This window comes from Phocoena sinus, chromosome 13 (genome assembly GCF_008692025.1).
Source record: "Phocoena sinus isolate mPhoSin1 chromosome 13, mPhoSin1.pri, whole genome shotgun sequence".
Lineage (NCBI taxonomy): Eukaryota > Metazoa > Chordata > Mammalia > Artiodactyla > Phocoenidae > Phocoena > Phocoena sinus.
Window position 1 is genome coordinate 80,556,154 of NC_045775.1, and position 22,818 is coordinate 80,578,971.

Sequence of the window (22,818 nt, forward strand, 5' to 3'; positions counted from 1 at the left end):
TACTACTTCCTCATTTGTTGTTAGATTTTCAATGGAAAAACTATGGCTGTTTAAGTGAACTTTTAAGTATCATGAGCCATGATGGAGAAATTAATTAAAAGTAAAGATGTGAGATACAAAAAAGAGTAGAATGGATGAGTATATTAGAGTATGTCATACAATGAAACATCAGAGAGCAATGAGAATGAACAAACTACAACCCACACGATGATATAGATTCATTGCACAAACAGGTTGAATGAAAGAAGCCTGACAAGATGCCAGTACACTGTGTGATTCCATTATTCAGTTCAAAAAAGAGGCAAGACAGATTTTTACAGTTAGAGATTGGGATAGTGTTTACATTTGGTGTAGGGGGTGGAGGTGGGCAGGGACTAGAAGGAGGGGAAGACCACTAGGGTGCTGGTCACATTCTGTATCCAAATCTGGGTTATGTTACTTTCATGGGGGTGTGTTCACCCCGAAAATTCAGTGCGGTGGGCGCTTTTCACTTCTCTATTGAAGAAAAAAGTATTGCAAATAACGTGGCAGTTGGGCCTGTGGAATTACCTTGTGTGTTGTACTGAAGAACACATCAGTGTGGTTCATCTTTTGAAAAGTGAGCTCAGGTCGTCATCCTTATTCGGTGTAGTGGAAAGAGTTTGGGAATTGGATTTATAGGACTGAGTCCCACTTGGGGAAATGTTATTACAACCTCCCTGAGAGATGTAAAATGGAGCTCATAATTAGGTGCTCACAAAATTGCTGTAGAACAGAGTCACCATCCTCCCAGAACTCAGGATGGACCATGTGCAAAACTACAATGAAGTGATACTTCAGCAGTATCCCAAGTGGCAAAGAATTTAAAACTGCCTTTTTGAAGTGAGAGTATGCGCCAGAACCACGTATCCCATTAAGGCCATATAGGAAAGCTATGCTTGCAGTTAATTTAAGACATTGAGATGCTTAAATTGTATCTTAAGGTTAGTTTAGAAAAACTGGTGTCAGAAAACAAGTGCCAAAACACCCAGTACCCCAGGAGGAATGTCGTGGTAGTACAGGGTATTATGGGACTTGTAGTTTCGGACGCCGCGGGGGCATTCCCCCTCATCTCCACCCCAATCCTTTCGGACTGGCGAGAAAAAGGTGAGTAGCTGGGCAGTGAGCTCAGGACCTGCGGGCTGGCGGAGCGGCTTCCTCGAGGGAGAATCACCCCCACACTCTTCCCGCACCAGGCAGTCGGGCTGCGAGGCGGGCGCGCGGTGATGGCGTCACCTTCCGGTGCCGCCGTCTTGGTTTCCCTGGCGACCGGCGTGAGCTCCGCGCCGAGGCGAAGGAGATGCTGGCGAGGCGGCAGCGCGATCCCCTCCAGTCACTGCAGCGTCGCAATCAGGAGCTGAAGCAGCAGGTATCATCTGGCTGTCCATTGGGGGACCTGGGCTCTGGCGGCGGGCGAGCTCTGGGGCGCACCCTAACCCTGGGAGCCTCCCCAATCCACTTCCCTTTCCAAGTTGTAACCCACCCCACCCCCAGCATCAAACTGATCCCAGCACCAAACTGATTCTAATCCTTCACACTCCCAACCCAACCCCGGGGAGGCTAGAAAATCGGGACCATCGACTAAGTCTGCCCTCCCCCGCATCTCACCCTAACGGCTCTATCTCCAATCTAACAACTCCCTTAACCCATCTCACCTCCAAATCTAAACTTTTTTTTTTTTTGGCGGTACGCGGGCTTCTCACTGTTGTGGCCTCTCCCATTGCGGAGCACAGGCTCCGGACGCGCAGGCTCAGCGGCCATGGCTCACGGGCTCAGCAGCTCCGCGGCATGTGGGATCTTCTTGGACCGGGGCACGAACCCGTGTCCCCTACATCGGCAGGCGGAGTCTCAACCACTGCGCCACCAGGGAAGCCCTCCAAATCTAAACTTTTAACAGTAATTATTCCAACCACCTCTGCGCCCAACATCACTCTCCTCCACTCTCCATGCCCCCTTTCCTTTATCCCTCATCCAGTGGAGCTATTGAATGTTTTTGCTTCACATGAATCCCAGCGAAATAGGTGTCAAGGAATAGTCCTAATATATAAGAAAAATAAGACCTGACAAATGAGCAAAGGACTTGAACTAAAGGAGAAATACTAGTAACACACAAATATGAGAAAAGTTAACTTAAAAGATAATCAAGTAATTGCAAAGGAAGGAAGAGATCACAAACACTTAAAATATCACAATACCCGGTATTGGGGAGGCTGTGATGAAACAGGCACTTACACTGCTGCAGGGTATAAGGCACAGCATTTCTGGAAAGCGGTTTGACAAGATGTAGCAAGTATTCATGCTCCTAAGCTGGGAATTACATTTCCAGGAATTTACCGTACATAATAATAAAAAATTGAGACACAGGTTGAGGTATGGAGGTATTCATCATAGTATTACTTATAATACAAAAGGCTGGATGCAACTTAAACGATCAGTAGTAGGGGAATGGATAAATAACATGTTGGGACATAATACTGAGATTAAAATTTTAAGGAGATTTTAACATGTTAGGGAAAATATTTGTGATAAAATGTCAAGTTAGAAAAAATATAAAATTGAATATACAGTATTTCAATTTTAAAATTTTATATGTAATATACATAGAAAAAAAGATGGAAGGAAACATGCCAGCATGGTAACTCTATGTGGCAGAATGCTAATGACTATTATGTTTCGCTTCATACTTTTTGATATTTTTATAATTTTGGGTTGGGGTGGGGAGACTTCCCTGGTGGTCCATTGGTTAAGAGTTCGCCTTCCAGTGCAGGGGGTGTGGGTTCAACCCCTGGTCGGGGAACTAAGATCCCACATGCTTGGGGGCCAAAAAAACAGAACATAAAACAGAAGCAATATTGTAACGAATTCAATAAAGACTTTAAAAACGGTCCACGTTTTAAAAAAATACCGTAAAAAAAAAAAAATTAAGAAAGGGAATTCTCTGGTGGTCTAGTGGTTGGGACTCCACACTTTCACTGCTGAGAGCCCTGGTTCAATGCCTGGTCGGGGAACTAGGATCCCACAGGCCACGTGTCATGGCCAAAAAAAAAAAAGTTTATAAGAAAAAAGTAAGTAGTAATTAATGTGTTGTTAATTTATTTTCTGAAATTCCTATTTTACTTTGCTAATTTTACTTTTTATTTTTCATTTGATCTATTACCAAATATTGTTTCCACTAAATAGAATTATTTTATAAACTTTAGCAGGTAAGAGATGTACTGAATGCTCATATTTTATTCACTTTTGGACTTTCACTTAAAAAGTACAAAAGATGGGATGGATAAATGTTTCTTAATGGACTCTATTGGAATTATAGTGGTACAACAAAATAGAATATACTCTTCTGGTAGAAATAAAACTTGATGAGACATTGACTTAAGCTAAGCTTTGGCCAGATGCTTAATATGGTTTTGTATTTAATTTTAAATTTAGTGGGACATTGAGAGAACCAGGAAATGTTGTAGAAGTAAACTAAAAAAATTATAATTATTACAAAGATGTAACAAAGTAAACTATTGCCAGGATTATTCAAGTCGGAGACAAATTGGCTCCAGAGCCTTTTGATACCCTGTATGTCTGTGAAGGACATAGTGTGAGCTCATTCTTCCCTGGCCCCACGGAAGACACCTGAAGCAAAAAATGGAACAGATTTCCAACTTGGTATCCATGGGACAAGTGATCAAGAGCCCATCTGGGTCATGCCTGTGATGACCGACTCTGTTAGCATGTGTGTGGATTTTGTAAATAACAGATGCAAAATGGCAAGAGTAGAGAATTTTTATTTCTCTTCTTTCATCCACTTTATCTTCTCCACAGTATCTATAGAATGCAAAAGATGTATGTGCCTCTTTTGTGGGTATGTTGGCAAAGTTACACATAGTGTTTGGAAATTACTAAATCACAATGTAAGATATAAGAATGAGGATTTAAAAATTTGTGGTTTATTCATATAATGAATACTACTCGGCAATAAGAAGGAATAAACTAATGATACACACAACAATATGGAAGTATCTCAAAAACATTCTTGTGAAATGATTACACAAACGAGTACATACTTTCTGGAGTAATGGTAATTTTCTGTACGTTGATAGGGGTTTGGATTACATGGGTATATGCATTTGCCAAAACTCAGTAAATGTATACGTAAGATTTGTGCACTTCATTTGTATGTAAATTTTACACCAAATATTGAACTCTAGTTAGTGATACCCATTGGTGTATTAAGGGGAAATATATTGATGATTGTAGTTTACTTTGAAATACATAAAAAATAAGATGAATTGATGAATAGATGTGTCATAAAAGTATAGTAAAATGTTAATGGTAGAATCTAGGTGGTGGGTATTTGGATGTTCACTATAAAGTTCTTTCAACTTTATTGTATATTTAAAAGTATTCATTATAAAATATTGGGAAAAAAGAATTAAAATTTTATTTCCTAAGGTTATATGGCGTTTAACAATATGATACTTTAAACAGTCTCCATTTATTGTAGGTTGATGATTTGCTTTCTGAGAGTCGATTGAAAGGCGCTCTAGAAGCCAGTAGAAGACGAGATATTTACCAAAGGTAAAGCATATGAAATTATGTTAGCTTTGTAGGGACTGTACTTACATTTCAGTGAGCAGTATTTACAGCATAGAAATTGAGGAATTATTTCTTTTTTTAATTAATAACATTTCTAAAAAGACAAAATAATAATGGGAAATAATATTGAGGTAACAATGAATGAAATTTTCCAAAATGTATTTTACAATATTTCCTACAATTATCTATGTCTACCTAGTCGAAATGTTGGAATGATAAGATTAAATAGAGAATTACAAATGTTAAAAAGGGGCAGCTTACATCTATTTTGTACTCTGTATGTACCAAGCAGTGTGGTCCATGCTCTAAAAACTTTTTAATTAATTTTTACAATAACATTTTGAGGTACTCATTAATATAGATGAGAAAATTAAGGTTCACAGTGGTTAGTATGTCTAACACTACTTAGCTATAAGACATTAAAGTGAGAAGGCAATAAAAATGTTTTAAGATAAATGCAGAATTTATAGATATAATTAATTAATTAATTAAATTCAAATATAGTTGACTTACAATGTTGTGTTAGTTTCTGGTGTACAACAAAGTGGTTCAGTTATATGTATATATGTGTATGTGTGCATATATATATATATATATATATATATATATATATATGTTCTTTTTCATATTCTTTCCATTATGGTTTATCACAGGATATTGAATATAGTTCCCTGTGCTATGCAGTAGGACCTTGTTGTTTATCCATCCTATATAGAATAGTTTGCATCTGCTAGTCCTAAACTCCCAATCCATCCCTCCCCCACACCCCCACCCCTCCCTTGGCAACCAAAAGTCTGTTCTCTATGGCTGTGAGTCAGTTTCTGTTTCATTGATAAGTTCATTTGTGTCATATTTTAGATTCCACATATGTGTTATCATATGGTATTTTTCTTTCTCTTTCTGACTTACTTAATATGATAATCTCTAGGTTCATCCATTTTGCTGCAAATGGCAGTATTTCATTCTTTTTTGTGGCTGAGTAGTGTTCCACTGTGTGTGTGTGTGCGTGTGTGTGTGTATGTGTGTGTGTGTATATATATATATATATATATATATATAGATATATATAAAAAACATCTTCTGTATCCATTCATCTGTTGATGGACATTTAGGTTGCTTCCATGCCTTGGCTGTTGTAAATAGTGCTGCTGTGAACAGAGGGATGCACATATCTTTTTGAATTAAGAGTTTTGTCTGGATATATGCCCAGGAGTGGGATTGCTGGATCATAGGGCAGCTTTATTTTTACTTTTTTGAGGAACCTCCATACTGTTTTCCATAGTGGCTGCACCAATTTACATTCCCACCAACAGTGTAGGAGGGTTCCCTTTTCTCCATACCCTCTCCAGCATTTGTTTTTTTGTAGACTTTTTAATAATGGCCATTCTGACCAGTGTGAGGTGGTACCTCATTGTAGTTTTGATTTTCATTTCTCTAATAATTAGTGATTTTGAACATCTTTTCATGTGCCTGTTGGCCATCTGTATATCTTTGGAAAAATGTCTATTTAGGTCTTCTGCCCATTTTTTGATTGGGTTGTTTGTTTTTCTGTTACTGAGTTGTATGAGCTGTATGTATATTTTGGAAATTAAGCCCTTGTTGGTTGCATCATTTGCAAATATTTTCTCCCAGTCCATAGGCTGTCATTTTGTTTTGTTTATGATTTCCTTTTCTGTGGAAAAGTTGTAAGTTTGATTAGGTCCCATTTGTTTATTTTTGCTTTTATTTCTATTGCCTTGGGAGACTGACCTAAGAAAACATTGCTACAATTTATGTCAGAGAATGTTTTGCCTATGTTCTCTTCCAGGAGTTTTGTGGTTCTATGCCTTATATTTAAGTCTTTAAGCCATTTTGAGTTTATTTTTGTGTACATTGTGAGTGTATGGTCTAACTTCATTGATTTACACGCAGCTGTCCAGCTTTCCCAATACCACTTGCTGAAGAGACTGTCTTTTCTCCATTGTATATTCTTGCCTCCTTCATTGAAGATTAATTGACCGTAGGTGTGTGGGTTTATTTCTGGGCTCTCTATTCTGTTCCATTGACCCATATGTCTGTTTTTGTGCCAGTACCATGCTGTTTTGATTACTGTAGCTTTGTAGTGTTGTCTGAAGCCTGGGACAGTTAAGCCTCCTGCTTTGTTCTTTTTCCTCAGGATTGCTTTGGCAATTCTGGGTCTTTTATGGTTCCATATACATTTTAGGATTACTTGTTCTAGTTCTGTGAAAAACGTCATAGGTAATTTGATAGGAATTACATTAAATCTGTAGATTGCTTTGGGTAGTATGGTCATTTTAATAATATTAATTCTTCCAATCTAATCCAATATTAATTCTTCCAGTCCAATTAATAACATTAATTCTTTCTATTTCTTTGAATCATCTTCAGTTTCCTTTATCAGTGTTTTACAGTTCTCAGCATAAGTCTTTCACCTCCTTACTCAGGTTTATTCCTAAGTATTTTATTATATTTTTGATGTGATTTAAAAAAAAAATAAATTTATTTATTTTTGGCTGCATTGGGTCTTCCTTGTTGGGTCTTCGTTGGGGCATGTGGGCTTTCTCTAGTTGTGGCGAGCGGGGTCTACTCTTTTTTGCAACGCACAGGCTTCTCATCGTGGTGGCTTCTCTTGCTGCAGAGCTCGGGCTCTAGGCGCATGGGCTTCAGTAGTTGTGGCATGTGGGCTCAGTAGTTGTGGCTCACAGGCTGTAGAGCGCAGGCTCAGTAGTTGTGGCGCATGGGTTTAGTTGCTCTGTGGCACATGGGATCTTCCAGGACCAGGGCTCAAACCCGTGTGCCCTGCATTGGCAGGTGGATTCTTAACCACTGCACTACCAGGGGAGTCCCTTTTGATGTGATTTTAAAAGGGATTTTTTTTTTTTTTACTTTCCTTTCTGATATATATATATTTTTTTTTTCATTTTCCGTTTCTGATATTTCATCATCAGTGTAAAGAAATGCAACTGATTTCTGTATGTTAATCTCGTATCCTGCTACCTTGCTGAATTTATCAGTTCTAGTAGTTTTTGTGTGGAGTCTTTAAAGGTTTTCTATATATAATATCATGTCATCTGCATATAATGGCAATTTTACCTCTTTCAATCTGGATACGTTTTATTTCTTTTTCTTGTCTGATTGTTGTGGCTAGGACTTCTAATACTAGTTGAATAGAAGTGGTGAGAGTGGGCATCCTTGTCTTGTTCCAGATTTTAGTGGGAAGGCTGTCAGCTTTTCACTATTGAGTATTATGTTGGCTGTGGGTTTGTCATAAGTAGCTTTTATTATGTTGAGATATGTTTCCTCTATACCCATTTTGGTAAGAGATTTTTTTGTTTGTTTTTTTAAATTTTTATTTATTTATTATTTACTTTTGGCTGTGTTGGATCTTCGTTGCTGCGTGCAGGCGTTCTCTAGTTGCGGTGAGTAGGGGGCTACTCTTTGTTGCAGTGCATGGGCTTCTCATTTTGGTGGCTTCTCCTGTTGTGGAGCACGGGCACTAGGCGTGCAGACTTCAGTAGTTGCAGCACACAGGCTCAGTAGTTGTGGCATGTGGGCTCACTTGTTGCAGCTCATGGGCTCAGTAGTTGTGGCTCGCAGGTTCTAGAGCTCAGGCTCAGTAGTTGTGGTGCACGGGCTTAGTTGCTCCGCAGCATGTGGGATCTTCCTAGACCAGATATTGAGCCCATGTCCCCTGCATTGGCAGGTAGATTCTTAACCACTGCACCACCAGGGAAGTTCCTTGGTAAGAGTTTTTATCATGAATGAATGTTGAATTTTATCAAATGCTTTTTCTGCATCGATTGAGATGATCATGTGGTTTTTGTCTTTTCTTTCGTTGTTGTGGTGTATCACATTGATTTGCATATGTTGAACCATCTGTGTGACCCTGACAACTTGATCATGGTGTATGATCTTCTTTATGTGTTGTTGGATTTGGTTTGCTAATATTTTGTTAAGAATTTTTGTATCTATATTCATCAAAGATATTGGCCAGTAATTTTCTTTTTTGGTGTTATCCTTGTCTCATTTTGGTATCAGGGTGATGGTGGTTTCATAGAATGACTTTGGGAGTGTTCCCTCCCCTTCAGTCTTTTGGAAGAGTTTGAGAAGGATCAGTATAGTTCTTTTTGTATGCTTGGTAGAACTCCCCAGTGAAGCCATTTGGTCCTGGACTTTTGTTTGCAGGGAGTTTTTAAAATTATAGATTCTATTTCACTTCTAGTGATTGGTCTGTTCAAATTATCTAGCTCTTTTTGATTCCGTTTTGGTGGGCTGTATGTTTCTAGAAACTTGTCCAAGAAATGCAGAATTTAGTTAAGCAAGAGAAGGAACTTCACTACAGTCTCAGTGAAGTTGCAGCCTTTGGTCCATTTGAATCAAATGCAAGAATTATGTCATGGTATAATTTGGGTCTAAGAGCAAACAACCTAAGCCTGAAGGTTATGGACTTGCTATTGTGACAGCAACTATAAAAACAGCTCAGAGTGAACATCAGTGGCGTAGGCCAAATTGTGCTAAGTCCTTGGCCTATGTAGCCCCAGATCCTGTGACCTGTCAGAAGTCTCTGTCTATTAGCAATTCTGCCTTGCTTGGGATGGTGACCTGAGCTCTCTTGAGATGGGAAAACTGTTCTCATGATGGATGATTGTTTTTTGTTTTGTTTTGAATTTTCTTTTTAATCCTTGGGAGAGTTTAAAATTAACTAGAGTTTAAAAGTACATAGACATGGTGAACTAAATCAAATTAGACTATTATTACTTTTGTATTAAGTTTAGGACATCATTAAAATAATCTGTATGCTTTAGGTATTTAAAGAATTTATAACATTCAAATGGATGTGAGATTTGTGCTGCTAGTTTAAATGATTCATTAGAACATTTGAAAAAATTTTACTTAAGTCAGGCAGAGTGCTTAAAAGCAAAATAAAATTTAAATGAATTTTAAGATGTGCGAATTTAATTAACTACCTTCATTAGTAGGATTGATTATTTGAGGAATTTAGCTCAAGTTGAATTAATCAAACAATAATGAAAGAAAAAGGGAAGGTAATTGTACTTGCTTTACTAGATTTTAAAATAGAATAAGAGTTATATGCTGAATTGAAGTCCCAGGGAAAACTAGATTTTTAAATTTTATTTTAATAAGCTAATAATTATTTTTATACCCAAGTAATAGTCTTCTCTGTGTATAAAAAGATCCCCTCACAGTCATTTTAAAATACACATTGATATTTGCATGTCTGGAAAAAACATTCAGCCCTTATGTTTGATTAATAATTGGGTAGATATGGAGTAAAAAAAATTTCTACTTAAACCTTTGAAGACATTGTCTGGTTCCTTTACACCTAGTGATGCTGACAAGTTTCATGGTCATTCCTTTGTAATTGATCTCTGTCTGAGGCTTTTCTCCTCAGCCTTGGTGTTTTGAAATTTTGTCACGGTGTATTTAGGTGTTGTTTTAATTCTTCTCAACACTCAAGGGGTCTTTTCAGTCTGAAAACTTGTCTCTCGTGAGCTCTGGGAGAGTTTCTTTTACTAAAAGATAATTTTTTTACTTCTGTTTGTTTCTTCCTGAAACACCTTTGAGTCAGGTATTGAACCTCCCGGAATTTTCCTCTAGGTCTCTCCCCACTAGTTTTTGTTTCTTTGTTTTTTTGTTTATGCCTGAGAGGTTCTCTTGACACATTTTTTTTTTTTTTTTTGGCTTGCGGGATCTTAATTCCCTGACCAGGGATTGAACCCGTGCCTCCTGCAGTAGAAGTGTAGAGTCCTAACCACTGGACTGCCAGGGAAGTCCCTAAATTCAGTCTTATCTTAGCCAATCCTGACCTTGCACGAGCCTTTCTCAGTGTTCCTTTTCCTCAAACCTTCTGAAACCGTGCAACTCAGATTGGGATTTGAACCCATGGGCCGGGTCTCAGACCCAGCCAAAACCCAGATTGGGACTTGAACCCACGGTCTTTTAACTGAGATCACACACCTGGTCTCAGGACTTAATGAAGCTCAGGTTCTTGATGTCTCATCACAGAAAGAATTCAGTGAGAGACAAAGTGATAGGTAAGAAGTGGATTTATTTAGAGAGAAACACACTCCACGGAGCGTGGGCCATCTCAGAAGGCGAGAGCCGCCAACTTTTTCTTTTAACTTTTCCGTGGATGTTTTATTTCAGCAGCTGTATTGTTAATTTACAAGTGTTTTTCCTTGTTCTTTAATTTTTCTTTTTTCTAGCATTGCGTTCCTGTTTTTAGGTTATCTCATTAATACTTCCATGATTGGGAGTTGTGTTTTTTTTTAAAGTTCTTTTCTGTTCTCTGAGTTGTCTTTGGTTCCTCTGGGCTCAGATTTTTTTACTTTTGGTTAGTCTTAAATTTTATCTTCCATGTTGCTAGTTTTCTTCATTATGCCCAATGGTCCTTGGATTATCTTTTTTTTTAAGAATGAGGGACTAAGCTGATTATTCTAGAGAGTTGCCATGGGTTCTTCTACTGTTGGGTTTATAGGTCTCAAGGACCAGCCCTTCCTGTCATCTTGCTCAGTCATCTTCAGCTTGTCAGTGACAGCCCTGCATACCATTACAAAGTCCCCAGTCATCATTACCTAAAAGCAGAAAGGATGATGGTTCTTTACCTGCTCCATCAGGGAGAACAAAATGGGGGGAACTGCCTAACACATTTCTTTTATGTATCACTGGCCAGTGCTGGGCCATACACGCACCCTACCTGCAGTGGAGGCTGATCACTTGCGTGTCAGTGGGAGGCCAAGCATGCCAGCATGGAGGAGGGTGGCAGAAGGGCTTTGGGGTAGATAACTAGCAGGGTCAGCTGCAGGTTGATGTTTCTACTTGTCTTTTCTGCCTCTTTCACGAAGGATTTTTGTCCCCCTTTTCACTGCTTATTTCATTTTATGAGTCTCTGGAAGAAAAAAAAATAACTCAGCATAAAAAATAATGACTTTTTCAGGTTATTGGTGGAGAAGACATTTGAATTTTGAAAACTCATAACTAGCTGTAGCCCATTTTCCGTCATTTTTTTCTCTCTCTTTTTTTAAAATTGAAGTACAGTTGAGTTACAGTGTTGTGTTAATTTCTGCTGTACAGCAAAGTGATTCAGTTATACCTATATATACATTCTTCTTTATATTCTTTTCCTTTATGGTTTATCTCAGGATACTGAATATAGTTCCCTGTGCTATGCTGTAGGACCTTGTCGTTTATCCATTCTATATAGAATAGTTTGCCTCCACTAACCCCAAACTCGGTCGTTTTCATACTTCTAATATAGGTGTCTAAGACTTAAGCCAAATTATATGAGCTGTCCATGAAATATCTAAAACGCCGTACCCATATGGATGGGCCATGTTCACAAGGGGAGTGTGCTGTTGTGGGGAGAGGCCAGCTGTAGAATCCTAAACTCTGCCTTCACATGGTTACTCTCCCTCTGACTAGCTCTGGTCACTTTTCAGAACCTCACTTTCTTCAGCTGGAGTGAGGATTGTTATGAGACTCAAATGAGGTGATGCTTAGCAGTATTTGTGATGCAAAAAATAAATTTTAGCTGTTATTATCATTATTTTGTCGTCTTGGTTGCATCCTAGGTTTATGGAATTTTAGAGCTGGAGAAGCATTTTTAAAGTCCAGTGCTTTCCTTATTTTAGAGATAGGAAACTGAAGCCCAGAGTCACTGAAGTTTTCTGAGTTCTGGTTATCATACCTCATACCTGAGATCTTGACTATGAGCATCACCCAAGCTAATGGATGGAAAGGCATTTACATATGAATTTTTAAACATCATTCATGCAATAGAAATTGCCTTACCTGGGCTTCCCTGGTGGCGCAGTGGTTGAGAATCTGCCTGCCAATGCAGGGGACACGGGTTTGAGCCCTGGTCTGGGAGGATCCCACATGCCGCGGAGCAACTAGGCCCGTGAGCAACAACTACTGAGCCTGCGCGTCTGGAGCCTGTGCTCCGCAACAAGAGAGGCCGCGATAGTGAGAGGCCCGTGCACCGCGATGAAGAGTGGCCCCCGCTTGCCACAACTAGAGAAAGCCCTCGCACAGAAACGAAGACCCCACACAGCCAAAAATAAATAAATAAATTAATTAAAAAAACAAAAAAATGGCAGATGCTTGCTTTAAAAAAAAAAAAAAGAAAGAAATTGCTTTACCTGCTTAAAGACTTATGTATGATTTTATAAAATAGCTTTTCGTTCTGACAATTAAAAAATCAATATTTTGTTTCTTTCTTTTTTAAAATTTAGATGTATCCAATTAAAACAGGCAATAGATGAAAATAAAAATACTCTTCAAAAATTAAGCAAAGTAAGTATTATGGTTAATCATGTTAAAAAAAATTCCGTTTTTACCCAAATATTTTGTTTAGTGGAAGTTCATTAGAGGGGTAAGTTCCTGGGTTCACATAAGTTATGAAGTGTAACTGTGGTCAGTGCTGACCTGCCCGATGGGCTTACTGAATGTGCTTGGGAGCAGAAAAGACAGGGCTCCAAATCCTGGTAAAAGTTCAGCTTTAATGAACTCACCCAGCATTGAGGACTCGGAAAAACCTGGAAGGAGCTATTTTTATTTTTGCATTGCGTAAGTTTTATGTTTTACAGTTTAGAATTGTTTTCATTTTAATTACATTGTGGGGAGAGTACCTAATCTGGCCCTGAGGGTAAGTGGTAGAGAAACTTCTTATATCACATGGCAGCCCTGATATTGGTGACTCTGCAGAAACAGGGCAAACTAGAGTTTACTCTGGGCAGTTCCCATCAGGATTTCCTCTTTTAATATGAGCCTGAGCTTCAGCTAGGTGTCCGGGCCAGAGACTCACAGAGCATTTAGGGTGGAAGGCATTTGAAAGTCATCTACCTGCCTGCATGTGGATCTCCTTTACTGCGTCTGAGACAAGGGGTCACTGAGTGTCTCTTCTGCATTTCTCCAGTGACACAAAACTGTAATTCCGCAGGCAGACTGACCCTAAATTTGAAAACCTAACTATTCCTGTTTCACAAATGAGGAAACTGAGGCTTCCAAAGGTGAAGCAGCTTTCCCAGTGTCTCACTGCCAGTAAGTGGCAGAACTTGGACTTGGCACTTGTGTTTTCGGCTCAGTCCTCTGTCTGGAACCTGTCCCTTACTGACTATAGAGGGACTACAATACCAAGCAAGAAAACAAAACAAAAAAATAGGAGGTATACATTTATTTTGTCATTTGGTTTGCATTCCAACATAATCTACATTTCTTTTAAAGTTATTTCTCTAAGGTAGGCATAGTCTCGTATCAATATTTGCTTTGTCTTATAGCACTTATTGGAGTTTTTTACTTTTAACATAAATATAATCGGAAACAAATTTTTATTTTTATTTTTTTAGTGAAATAGACTTATATTCTCTCATAGGCTGATGAACCTGCCCCTGTTGGGAGTTACAATCAGAAGAAAGAGGAGGAACACAATCTTTTGGATAAGCTTACCCACCAACTGCAGGAACTTGCTGTGTCCATAAGTAGAGAAAATGTCACTGAGTAATGCTCCCTTCCTTCCTTTCTTTCTTTCAGATATTATGTCACCAACAGTTTTAATGTTTGACTCAGAATAAAGTCATATATAGATAAAAACAAATGGCAGTAACAGTACAATTAGTCAACATTTATTTATTGTGTGTAATAGAAAGTGTGAGATCCCATGAGAGATGTAAAGAAGTAGAAGCCATAATCTCTGCTCTCAGGTAAGTTACAAGCTAGTTGGGGAAACAAAACAGAGATCGGAAGAGCTAAATAAACAGATGTTAGAAAATAAGGATCGGGCTTCCCTGGTGGTGCAGTGGTTAAGAATCCCCCTGCAGGGCTTCCCTGGTGGCGCAGTGGTTGAGAGTCCGCCTGCCGATGCAGGGGACATGGGTTTGTGCCCCGGTCCGGGAAGATCCCACATGCCGCGGAACAGCTAGGCCCGTGAGCCATGGCCGCTGAGCCTGCGCGTCCGGAGCCTGTGCTCCACAACGGGAGAGGCCACAACAGTGAGAGGCCCGCGTACTGCAAAAAGAATCCGCCTGCCAATGCAGGGGACACGGGTTCGAGCCCTGGTCTGGGAAGGTCCCACATGCCGCGGAGCAACTAAGCCCGTGTGCCACAACTACTGAGCCTGTGCTCTAGAGCCCACGAGCCACAACTGCTGAGCCCGCGTGCCTAGAGCCCGTGCTCTGCAACAAGAGAAGCCACCACAGTGAGAAGCCCACGCACTGCAACCAAGAGTAGCCCCTGCTCACCACAACTAGAAAAAGTCTATGCACAGCCTCGAAGACACAGTGCAGCCAAAAATAAACAAACTAAATAAATATATTAAAAAAAAAAGAAGAAAATAAGGATCATGGGCTTCCCTTGTGGCGCAGTGGTTAAGAATATGCCTGCCAATGCAGGGGACACAGGTTCGAGCCCTGGTCCGGGAAGATCCCACATACCGCGGAGCAATTAAGCCTATGCACCACAACTACTGAGCCTGCGCTTTAGAGCCCGCAAACCACAACTACTGAGCCCGCACACCTAGAGCCCATGCTCCGCAACAAGAGAAGTCACTGCAGTGAGAAGCCCATGCACCGCAATGAAGAGTAGCCCCTGTTTGCCACAACTAGAGAAAGCCTACGCGCAGCAACAAAGACCCAACATAGCCAAAAATAAATAAATTTATTAAAAATTTTTTAAAAAAGGAAAATAAGGATCATGCCTTTAATGTCAGTGTTGATGTGTAAAAAGAAAATTATTTGGATTGTCTATTTGCATATTTATTTACTCCTTTTATAAATATTCTTTAAAAATTGGAAGCAGAAACATGCATTCTTTTCCTGCTGGAGTGGATGTTAATAATAGCCTTTGTAAAATGGAAAGAAAACTTGATAGTATAAACAAACCCAATTCATAGGAAGAAAAAAGGAAAAAGTCAACTAGACTCTTCAAATGCTGTTCCCGTACTTTTACACTGTATCCTGGGAAGAAATGCTAAAGAATATAGATGCAAGGATTCTAGAATTTCCATTGATTTCCAGTACTGAGAATGACAAAAGTGGCTGATATTGGACTTACCCTTCCTACCATAAACACTGTAAAATCTGGACAAAATATACAAAATGGCTGTTTGAACTCGTTGAACATCAACCAAGCAGGGTTGATATCGTTAATACAGGGAGACATGAGCTGAGTCCTGCATTTACCCAGACCCTCTTCCTGGAGTTAGTTTATGGGCGGTGGTGCAGGAATCCCAAACAGGGAGCTGCAGTCTCACCGGGCTGAGGAGGCAGAGATAAAATTCTGGACTTGCTAAGGCTGCTGGTACTTGTGGAGAGAGTGGAGAGATAGAAGAGAGTTGCAGAGAGACAACTGCAGAAATCTAAATGGACTCCTGGGCTACACAGAGCATGATTCCAGAAGGCCTGGCGGAAAGCGCCTGCTGGGAGACTGAGAGCTTAAAAGATTCTGGAGGCCACAGAACCCTGGAAAAATATTCGAGTTTGTACCTAGCTGGAGTAAAGATACCTTGGTGAATGCTTCAGGCATTTAGTTGGAGATCACATAAGGCCTATGCCCTAGGAGTAAGGAAAACACCCTAATATTAAGAACTGTGATCTTGGAATACAGACAAAACTGAAGTAGGGCTTCCCTGGTGGCGCAGTGGTTGGGAGTCCGCCTGCCGATGCAGGGGACACGGGTTCGTGCCCCGGTCCGGGAGGATCCCACGTGCCACGGAGCGGCTGGGCCCGTGAGCCATGGCTGCTGAGCCTGCACGTCCGGAGCCTGTGCTCCGCAGCAGGAGAGGCCACAGCAGTGAGAGGGCCCGCGTACCGCAAAAAAAAAAAACAAAAAACAAAAAAAAACTGAAGTAAATCTTTTCCAACAAAGCCTAAAATCAGACCTTAACAGGAACAAGATCATTTAACTGTATAACAGAACAAAATTCAACACTCTTTAAAGGATGACCACATAATCCAAAGTCTCTAAATGTATTATCCACAATGTCTAGTAATTTTAAAAAAATGATTGGAAATGCAAAAAACAAAAGGGGGAAATAAATAATAATTAAGCAGTGAAAGTCAATAAAAGCAGAGCCAAATCTGAGCCAGATAGTAGAGTAAGCTGACAAGGATTTCTGAATAATATGATTAATATGTTGAGGAAAATAGAAGAAAAGATGGATGGAATGGAAAAACATGGCATATTTTAAGAGAACTCAAATGTAGAAAATAACCAAATGAACATTCTACAACTGCAAAATATAATATCTGATGGAATAACGGCTGAGGACTTTCTAAATCTGGTTCAATATATAGCTTCAAAAAGGTGAAAATGTCTTATAATAAAGAGAAAAAATAATCATTGGAAGTCTAGATGACCCAGATGTGAGAATTAGCAAACCAGAGCTATAAATCAACTATTTTCAATATGTTAAGAGAGATGGGCAGATTGCTTGATTAGAGAGGAATCTTAAGCAGAGAAATGGAAACTAATACTGACCAAAATGGAAATTCTGAAACTAAAAAACAATATATGAAAAGAAAAAAAATTGGATCGTTTAACACAAGACTGGATACAATAGAGGAAAAGATCAGTGAGCCCAAAGACTGAGCAATGAAAAACTTTCAGACTCATGCACAGAAAGAAAAAAAGAATGAAAAGAACAGAACAAAATGTGAGAAAGATCTGGGACATGGTCGTAAGTTATAGCATATGTGTAAATTGAAGTCCCAGAAGGAGAGGAGAGAGAGAATGGAGCACAAGAAATATTTCAATACGTTTTTAAATTGAGATCTAAAAAAGTTACCAATGCACTGGTCCAAGAACCTCAGGCAACCCCAAACAATAAATACAAGGAAAACTACACATAGATGCATCAGAGTTAAACTGCTGAAAACTAAAAATAATAGAAAATCTTAAAAGCAGTCAGGGAAATAAAGAAACATATGTATAGGCAAACAACAGTTCAAGTTAAAGTTGACATCTTGTTAGAAAAAATACAGGTCAGAAGATAATGCAGTGACATCATAAAAGAGTTGAAAGAAAAAAAATCTATCAACCCAGAATTCTGTGTACAGCAAAAGTGTCTTTCAGAAATTAAAGTAGAATAAAGACATTTTCAGACAAACAAAAGCTGAGAAAATTTGTCAAACAAATGCTGAGAAATTTGCTAAAGGAAGTCCTATAGGCAAGAAGGAAATGATCCCACAGGAAACCTGTATTTGCAAGAAGGAATGAAGAGCACCAGTATGTGGGTAAATAGAAAAGCCTATTTCTTCTTTGCTAAATGTCTTTAGGGAACACTTGATTGTGTAAAGCAAAATATATATTTAAGAATTTATAATATATAGTCAATTCTCATTATTTGCTGTGGTTATGTTCCATAAAGTAGCTGCAAATACTGACTAGGTGAATACTGAACCATGGCTTCTAGGGAAAATACACAGCTAGGTTCCTGTGAGGCTCTGGTCACAGTTTTTTTTGAAACCTGAGTAAAACATGTCCTTGTTTTATGTGTGTTTCTGTTTAAAGATACCTTATTTAATGTATGTTACTGATTCATTAACATTGAACTCACAGACAACAGCCCTATAATTCATGTCTGAAGAAATCTAACACACTTATTTTCTCCATTAGGGCACATCACAACCTTCTTGTGCTTTATGGCCATTAAAACAGCATAGGTAGGTTGCAAGTAAAAGATTAGAAAAAGGTATTCCATGTTAACCCTGACGAAAACAAAGGTGATGCAGCTATAGTAGTATCAGGCAGAGAAGACTTTAAGGTCAAAAGTAATTTAATAGATAAATACATCTTATAATAGTAAAAGCATCAATTCAATAGAAAAAAATTATCCCTAATGTGTAGACACCTAACAACATAGCTTTACAACGTATAAAGTAAAAATTGTTAGCACTGAAGGAGAGCTATATAATCCACAAACCTTAACCACCTTTACCTAATTAAAAATATATTTGTAGAATGCTGTATGCAACTAGATAATACACCTCTCTTCCAAGTGCATGTATAACATTAACCAAAATGAATCATAATGGATCATAAAGCAATTGTCAACAAATGTCAAAGGATTGATATCATGTAGTGTATAGTCTGATGACTTGGAATTACATTAAAACTCAGTGACAATCTAAAACTAATACAATGGTATATGTCAATTATATATCAATTTTTTAAAAAACTCAAATGACAGAAAAATAAAAGTCTCCAAATGTTTGCAAATTAAGTCACATACTTCTATGTAACCTAAGGGTCAAAGAAAATATTACAATGGAAATCTTAAAATATTCTGAATGATAATAAAATACAACTGTGGGCTGCAGCTAAAGCAGTGTTTAGAGGGAAATTTATAACTTCAAATGCATAGTTTAGAAAAGTTGGAAATTAATTACTGAAGTTTCCAACCTAAGAAGCCAGAAGAAGAATAACAAATTAAACCCAAGAAAAATAGAAGGAAATAATAAAGAGCAGAAGACAGTGAATAATAAACAGACGTACAGTAGATAAAATCAATAAACCCAAAGTTGGTTCTTTGGAAAAGTTAATTAAATGGGTAAATTCCAAGCAAGAGTGATTAAGAAAAGAGAAAGAGAAGGAAAACAACAACAATGAAACAGGGAAGAAAACTAATCACTACAGAGTCTACAGAAATTTAAAAGGTACCATGAGGATACTATGAACATCTTTGTGCCAATAAATTTGAAAATTTAGATAAAATACGTTCCTTGAAAAATAAAATACTCAATTTACACAAGATGAATAGAAAATCTTAATAATACTACCAAAATATCTACTAAAAAAGTTGAATATATAATTAAAACCTTTCCACAGAATAAACTCTCAGGTTGCTTCACTGATAAATTTCTGCATTTAAGTAAGAAATAATACCAGTATTATAAAATCTTTCTAGAGAATTGAAAAAGAAACATTTCCCAAATCATTTTATGAGTGCTAGATAACTTCACTATCAAAACCTGATAAGAGTATTATAAGAAAAATACAAGGCCTTCATGAATGAATGCACAAACTCAATATAAAATGTTAGCAAATAGAATCCAGGGCATATAAAAATGACAGTACATCATGACTGAGTGGGATTTATTCTAGAATGCAAGGTTAATTTGACATTGAAAAATCACTAATTGAAATTTACTGTATTAGCATAATAAAGAAGAGCCATTTGGGTCTATTTGGCTAGTTTTATGGTTAGCAGTGTCCATTTGCATGAAAGTATTGTTATCCCATTTTATTTTTTTTATTATTTTTAAAAATTTATTTCATTTATTTAATTTTGGCTGCATTGGGTCTTCGTTGCTGCGTGTGGGCTTTCTCTAGTTGTGGCAAGTGGGGGTTACTCTTCATTGTGGTGCGTGGGTTTCTCATTGCGGTGGCTTCTCTTGTTGTGGAGCACGGGCTCTAGGTGCACGGGCTTCAGTAGTTGTGGCTCACAGGCTCAGTAGTTGTGGCGCACAGGCTTAGTTGCTCCACAGCATGTGGGATCTTCCCGGACCAGGGCCCGAACCCGTGTCCCCTGCATTGGCAGGAAGATTCTTAACCACTGTGCCACCAGGGAAGCCCCTGTTATCCCATTTTAAGATAAGCTTCTCTAATGTAAGCGTTAGGACAGCAAAGACCTCTATTTTGTTCACTGTTACACCCCTAGCACATAGTGTCTGTCACACAGTAGGTGCCCAGTAAATGCTGAATGTTGAATGAATAAATAAAGCTCAGGGAGACTTAACGACTTATCCAAGCTAGTATTTTAGCTCCTCGCTCTTCCCTCCTCAGTATCTTTCCCAGACACCTTTCTCTTCATCCCTAATTCTTAGTTTAAACTGTTTCATGTCTCACTGTTAACAGCCATCTTTGCCTTTAGCCCTTCTTCCAATCTCTCACCCACGTTGACAGCCTGATCAACTTCCTGAAGTGCAGATCAGATCATGCCTTTCCCTTCCTTCATTTTTAAGGAACACCTTTAGAGGTAAAGCTCACATGGGCTGCGTTCTGCTCACCTCTTTTCAATCTTATCTCTTGCTTATTTCTCCCAAGCCTCGTCCTACCACTCGTGAGCTACTTGAGGTTCCCTGAGCTTGAGCCTCCTTTCTCCACTCCCTTCCTTATCTTTCTACTCCCCTTTTACCTGATTAATTCCAACTCGTCCCTCAAGACCTAATTCTAAGGCTTTCTGATCTCCACCCATGCAGTCGAGGTTAGGTGTCTCTCTTGTGTGCTTCCTTAGTATCCTGTGTTTACCTCTACTGCAGGTAAACTGTTGAACTATATAGTACTTATCCGTCTGATAGATTGTTTCATTGTCCTCCTTGAGGACAGGGAATTGTGTCTCGTTTTTCTCTGTATCTACTGTGTCTGACATGGAACCTGACATATATCTTCATCATCATCATCCTCATCGCCGACTTTTATTGAAAGCCTGCAGACACTGTTGTAAACACTTTGCAAGTTTGTAACTCCTCTCATCTTCATGATGACCTTATGAAGCAGGTTCTGTTATTATCTCCACTTTACCAATGAGAAATGGGGAGATTAAAAGAAACCTATCTGAGGGCACTCAGTGAGAAGGAGATAGAACCAGAACTTAAACTCAGAGCCCGTGCTCTAATCACTGTACAATAATGCTCAAGCAGCGTCTGCTGAATGGATGAATCCAAGATTTCAGTGCGAGTCTCTTGGCCTCCAGTCCAGCACGTGCTTCACCAGGTCACGTACGTTCCTCAGATATATTAACTCCTCATCACTCTCAGTTCCTCGGTCACATATTCTTTGCTAGATGGTAGAAACTTAGTTGCACTTTCCCTTTATTCCCTTTATTTGCCACTTCCAAATATATGCCAGTTCTATATGTAGAAGTTATACTCGTACTCGATCTGGATCTGTTCTTATACGTTATTTCAGGTGACCCTTGTCAAAGAATTATTTTTTGCAGAACTGCGGCGCTTACTGAAGGAGAGGACGATGACAGTTCTGCTGAAGAAGATGAAGAAGAAGAAGAAGAAGAAGAAGAAGATGAAGAGGCCGCAAGTGGAGAATACGTTGCTATTGGAGATTTTACGGCTCAGCAAGTCGGAGACCTTACATTTAAGGTAGTAGAAACAGACTGGAAGCTAACTGAAGGATAAATTTTCGTACCTAACGTAGTAAGAAAACTCTACCTGTATTCCTGGATTAGATATTCCTGATATTAACTTTTTAAAGACTCAATCTGTTTAAATAAAATAAGTGATAATTAAGATTTACAAGCGGTAGTCAGGCGAAATTCTGTTATCAAAGTTACCTGGTAGTAAAATGGTAAAAAGAGTAGACGCTCTTCTGTTTTTGAAAATAGTTTTCATGTTGATAATTCTGAATTTAGGGGTAAATTTTAATTTAAAAATTTTTACTTTTATTTTCTTTAAGAAAGGGGAAATTCTCCTTATAATTGAAAAAAACCCTGATGGTTGGTGGATGGCTAAGAATGCCAAAGGAAACAAAGGTCTTATTCCCAGAACGTACTTGGAGGTTAGTCTTTTTTGTTTATTCTTTCCTTTTTCTTCTTCAAGACATTTTTTCATTTATAAGAAAACACTAAGATGTAATCTTTGATCAATTGACTAGTGAATGACTTAAGATATAGAATTTGCCTCAATTTTAGAGGGACAGAGCATAGGAAAAATACTGTGTATTATAATTCTGGAGACCTATGAAGTGCTCTTATGTAGCTGAGCCCTAGAATGTTATCCCACAATGAAGATATTCTGTGGATTAATGTTGATCATAAAAGTTAATAGGTATTTATTATTTGTTGTGAAACAAAACCACAGTTAACTTTGTGTTAACTTCCACAAATATACGATCCTTTACTAAGATGTGGACATACTATATATGCATGTTTATGGCCTATTTCTTTCACATTTCATAATATAGCATGGTCATTTTCTGTGCCAATATATATAGATCAGTGCTGTCCAATAGAAATATGATGCAAACCACAAATGTAGTTTAAAATTTTCTAGTAACGACACTGAGCTGTCTTGTTTTTCTTTGCACCACTTCTAACAGCAACTGTGTGTTTCTTTTCTGACACCAAACACATGTTGTTTTTCCACACTGATTCTTTGAAACCAACCAGGTATCCAACAATTCAGTTCAATTCTGACACTAGCTCCTGGAGTTAGCACAGACCTCCACAAGGTAAGGGCTCAG

At 38.5% G+C, this 22,818-nt stretch overlaps 1 protein-coding gene across 11 annotated transcripts in view; it reads left to right on the forward strand.

Moving 5' to 3' along the window:
- Window positions 1-604: 604 nt before the first annotated feature.
- Window positions 605-22,818, forward strand: part of NPHP1 (nephrocystin 1) — a 63,538-nt gene continuing 41,324 nt past the window's right edge. For 2 of the 11 annotated variants that reach the window (XR_004352869.1, XM_032652990.1), the window contains exons 1-6: window positions 606-1,387; window positions 4,514-4,587; window positions 12,861-12,921; window positions 14,000-14,124; window positions 21,563-21,719; window positions 22,033-22,134. Coding sequence is in view for 9 of the 11 variants with exons in the window: in XM_032652990.1 (XP_032508881.1) it covers window positions 1,319-1,387; window positions 4,514-4,587; window positions 12,861-12,921; window positions 14,000-14,124; window positions 21,563-21,719; window positions 22,033-22,134 (588 nt within the window). In the remaining 2 variants the exon portion in view is untranslated. Of the gene's footprint in view, window positions 1,388-4,513; window positions 4,588-12,860; window positions 12,922-13,999; window positions 14,328-20,154; window positions 21,342-21,531; window positions 21,720-22,032; window positions 22,135-22,818 lie in introns of those variants that run through there. The other 9 variants (XR_004352868.1, XM_032652991.1, XM_032652989.1 and 6 more) reach the window with 9 other exon arrangements.